Source organism: Elephantulus edwardii, unplaced genomic scaffold (assembly GCF_000299155.1).
Source record: "Elephantulus edwardii isolate Elephantulus edwardi_28Jun2011 unplaced genomic scaffold, EleEdw1.0 scaffold00279, whole genome shotgun sequence".
In the NCBI taxonomy this organism is placed as follows: Eukaryota; Metazoa; Chordata; class Mammalia; order Macroscelidea; family Macroscelididae; genus Elephantulus; species Elephantulus edwardii.
The window spans coordinates 1,137,838-1,140,043 of NW_006400029.1; the positions used below are offsets into that span (position 1 = coordinate 1,137,838).

Below are 2,206 nucleotides of genomic sequence, written 5' to 3' on the forward strand. Positions count from 1 at the left end.
CTGAACCCAGCCTGGACTTCTGGTAGTTCTCTGTTGATGTGCTGTTCCAGTCGTTTTTGGATAATCTTCAGTAAAAAAAAATTTACCCTTGAATTAACAGTGAAAATCTCCATAGACTATGTTCCAGAGCTTAAATATTGCTAACAGACACTCAATAAGAGACAAATTGTTTTTTAAAAAAAGTTTATCATTAAGATAGTTTTAAAATTTTCTTTATCAAACAATATTACTAAGATCATGCTGCTTAAAAGGAAAATAGCAGTTACTTACTCCTCTCTTGTGGCAATGTACACTGGATCTGCATTGATCATAATTAAGAAAGAAACGAATTTCTTTACAATTAAATCTGTTACAAAACTAAAAGAAAAAGTGAAAGTAAAGTCAGTCAAACAATCAAATTGTGCACACAGATAATACACTGCAAATAATCAAGAAAACCACAAATGTCATATTATTCAGAAATGGTAATTATGAGAATTACTGTGACTAGTTGAAATAAAGGAGAAATAAACTATTATCTTGGGCTATGTATTCTCTAAATGAGTAAAATCAACAATGCTAAACTGACATGTAACTATGTGAGTACGTATTTGCTGTGATGATGGAAGTTGTTATTTCAAATATGAGCAGGGTTACCATAGTGAAAACATTTTAGCAGAGCTTTCAGAATAAGACAGACTAAGAAGCAGGATTGGCCATTAATTTATGAACTAACATTGTTACAGAAACAAAAGTGAAGTCCTTTATATTAGAAGGCACTTAAAAAAAAGATAAATCTCCACTAATAACTGGGATATAAATTATATGAAATAAAAGAGTGATGTGTAGAGAGTGAGCAGGAAAGTAGGAATTTGAGTGAGAGCTATTATTAAAATAAGTAGTTTGGGAGCCAATGGAGAAGCAAACCATGGGTTCCAGAGGCTGAGTCATGGTGGGAGCAGCCAGCCAAGCTGCAGTGAGAACCACTCACCAGGAGAAAACAGGACAGTGGGAATTTGACTAAGTTTTCTCAAGCCCTGCTGGACTCAGAGGCCTGTCAGACCCTGATTTTTGCTTGGGGAGAGTTTCTGGACAGCTGGAATTTGAGTGTGGACACCTGGTGAGCCCACCTGGACAGCTGGAATCTGAGTGAGGTCTCTGTGAGTGCCTACCCCACCCCAATGTCTTCCCAGTGTGCATACTGCCCATACTTGCACCTCCCAGTCAAGTAAACTGTTGTTGTTATGTGCTGTTGAGTCGTTTTTGACTCATAGCAACCCTATGTACAATAGCCCTAAACCCTGTTCTACCCTGTGCCAATCACATTGCCTCTGACACACCCAATTTGCCTATAATCCAAAGCGCTTGATCTGACTTAGCTGCAACAAGAAGCTGCTCTCACAGATCCTGAAATGAATCTCCCAATAGGGTCAGAAGTTCAGAGAGAAACATTAGAGCAGTGACTTCATATCAAGACTCTATCATCATGTCAAGTATAAAAAAAACTCTACCACAGCAATGTCACATAAGAAATAGGCTACCTTACACAAGCACAAAGTAAGAAGTCACTCACAAAAGGTGACACAGTATCAATTGATTTCCTGAAGTCAGAAAGTCTAACGGAACTTTCTGATATAGAATTTAAAGGAACAATGAGTGAATATTTTCAATGGGTGAAAGACAAACTGCAAGAATACAGGACACTGCAAGCAAAAACTAGGAGGAGCTTAAAAAAATGCATATAAAACAAATGTGGCATTAGAGGCTCTAGAAAAACAAAAAACCCACAATACAGAACATGAAGTACAATGTTTCAGATGCTGTCAACATGATGGAGGGACACAAGATCAGAGTTGAGATGGATACATAACCAGTGAAATAGAAGATAGAATTGTCATCATTGATCTGCTAGAGCAAAAAGCACAATCAAAAAGAAAGTAAAAAGAAGAAAACCTAAGAATAATGTGGAACACCATCAAGAGAAATAACATGGGTATCATTGGAATCTCAGAATAGAAAGAAGGAAGTAAAGGCACCAAAAAGTTGTGGAAGAATTACTAGAAGGAAATGTCCCAGGCATAATGAAGAGAGAATACATATTCAAGAAGCTGAACAAACACCATACAGAATAGACACTAAAAGAAAAACAGCAAGGCATATTATACTCATATTTGCCAGAACCAGAGATAAGAGAGAATTCTGAGAGCTGCCAGGGAGAAACAAAGAG

General features: G+C 37.1%; 1 protein-coding gene across 1 annotated transcript in view; it reads right to left on the bottom strand.

Moving 5' to 3' along the window:
* The window catches only part of LOC102847298 (disintegrin and metalloproteinase domain-containing protein 5-like), a 106,070-nt gene that overhangs the window by 6,516 nt on the left and 97,348 nt on the right, over positions 1–2,206 (bottom strand). The window contains exon 8 of the mRNA XM_006900305.1: positions 271–357. Within this exon, the coding sequence (XP_006900367.1) occupies positions 271–357 (87 nt within the window). The remainder of the gene's footprint in view (positions 1–270; positions 358–2,206) is intronic.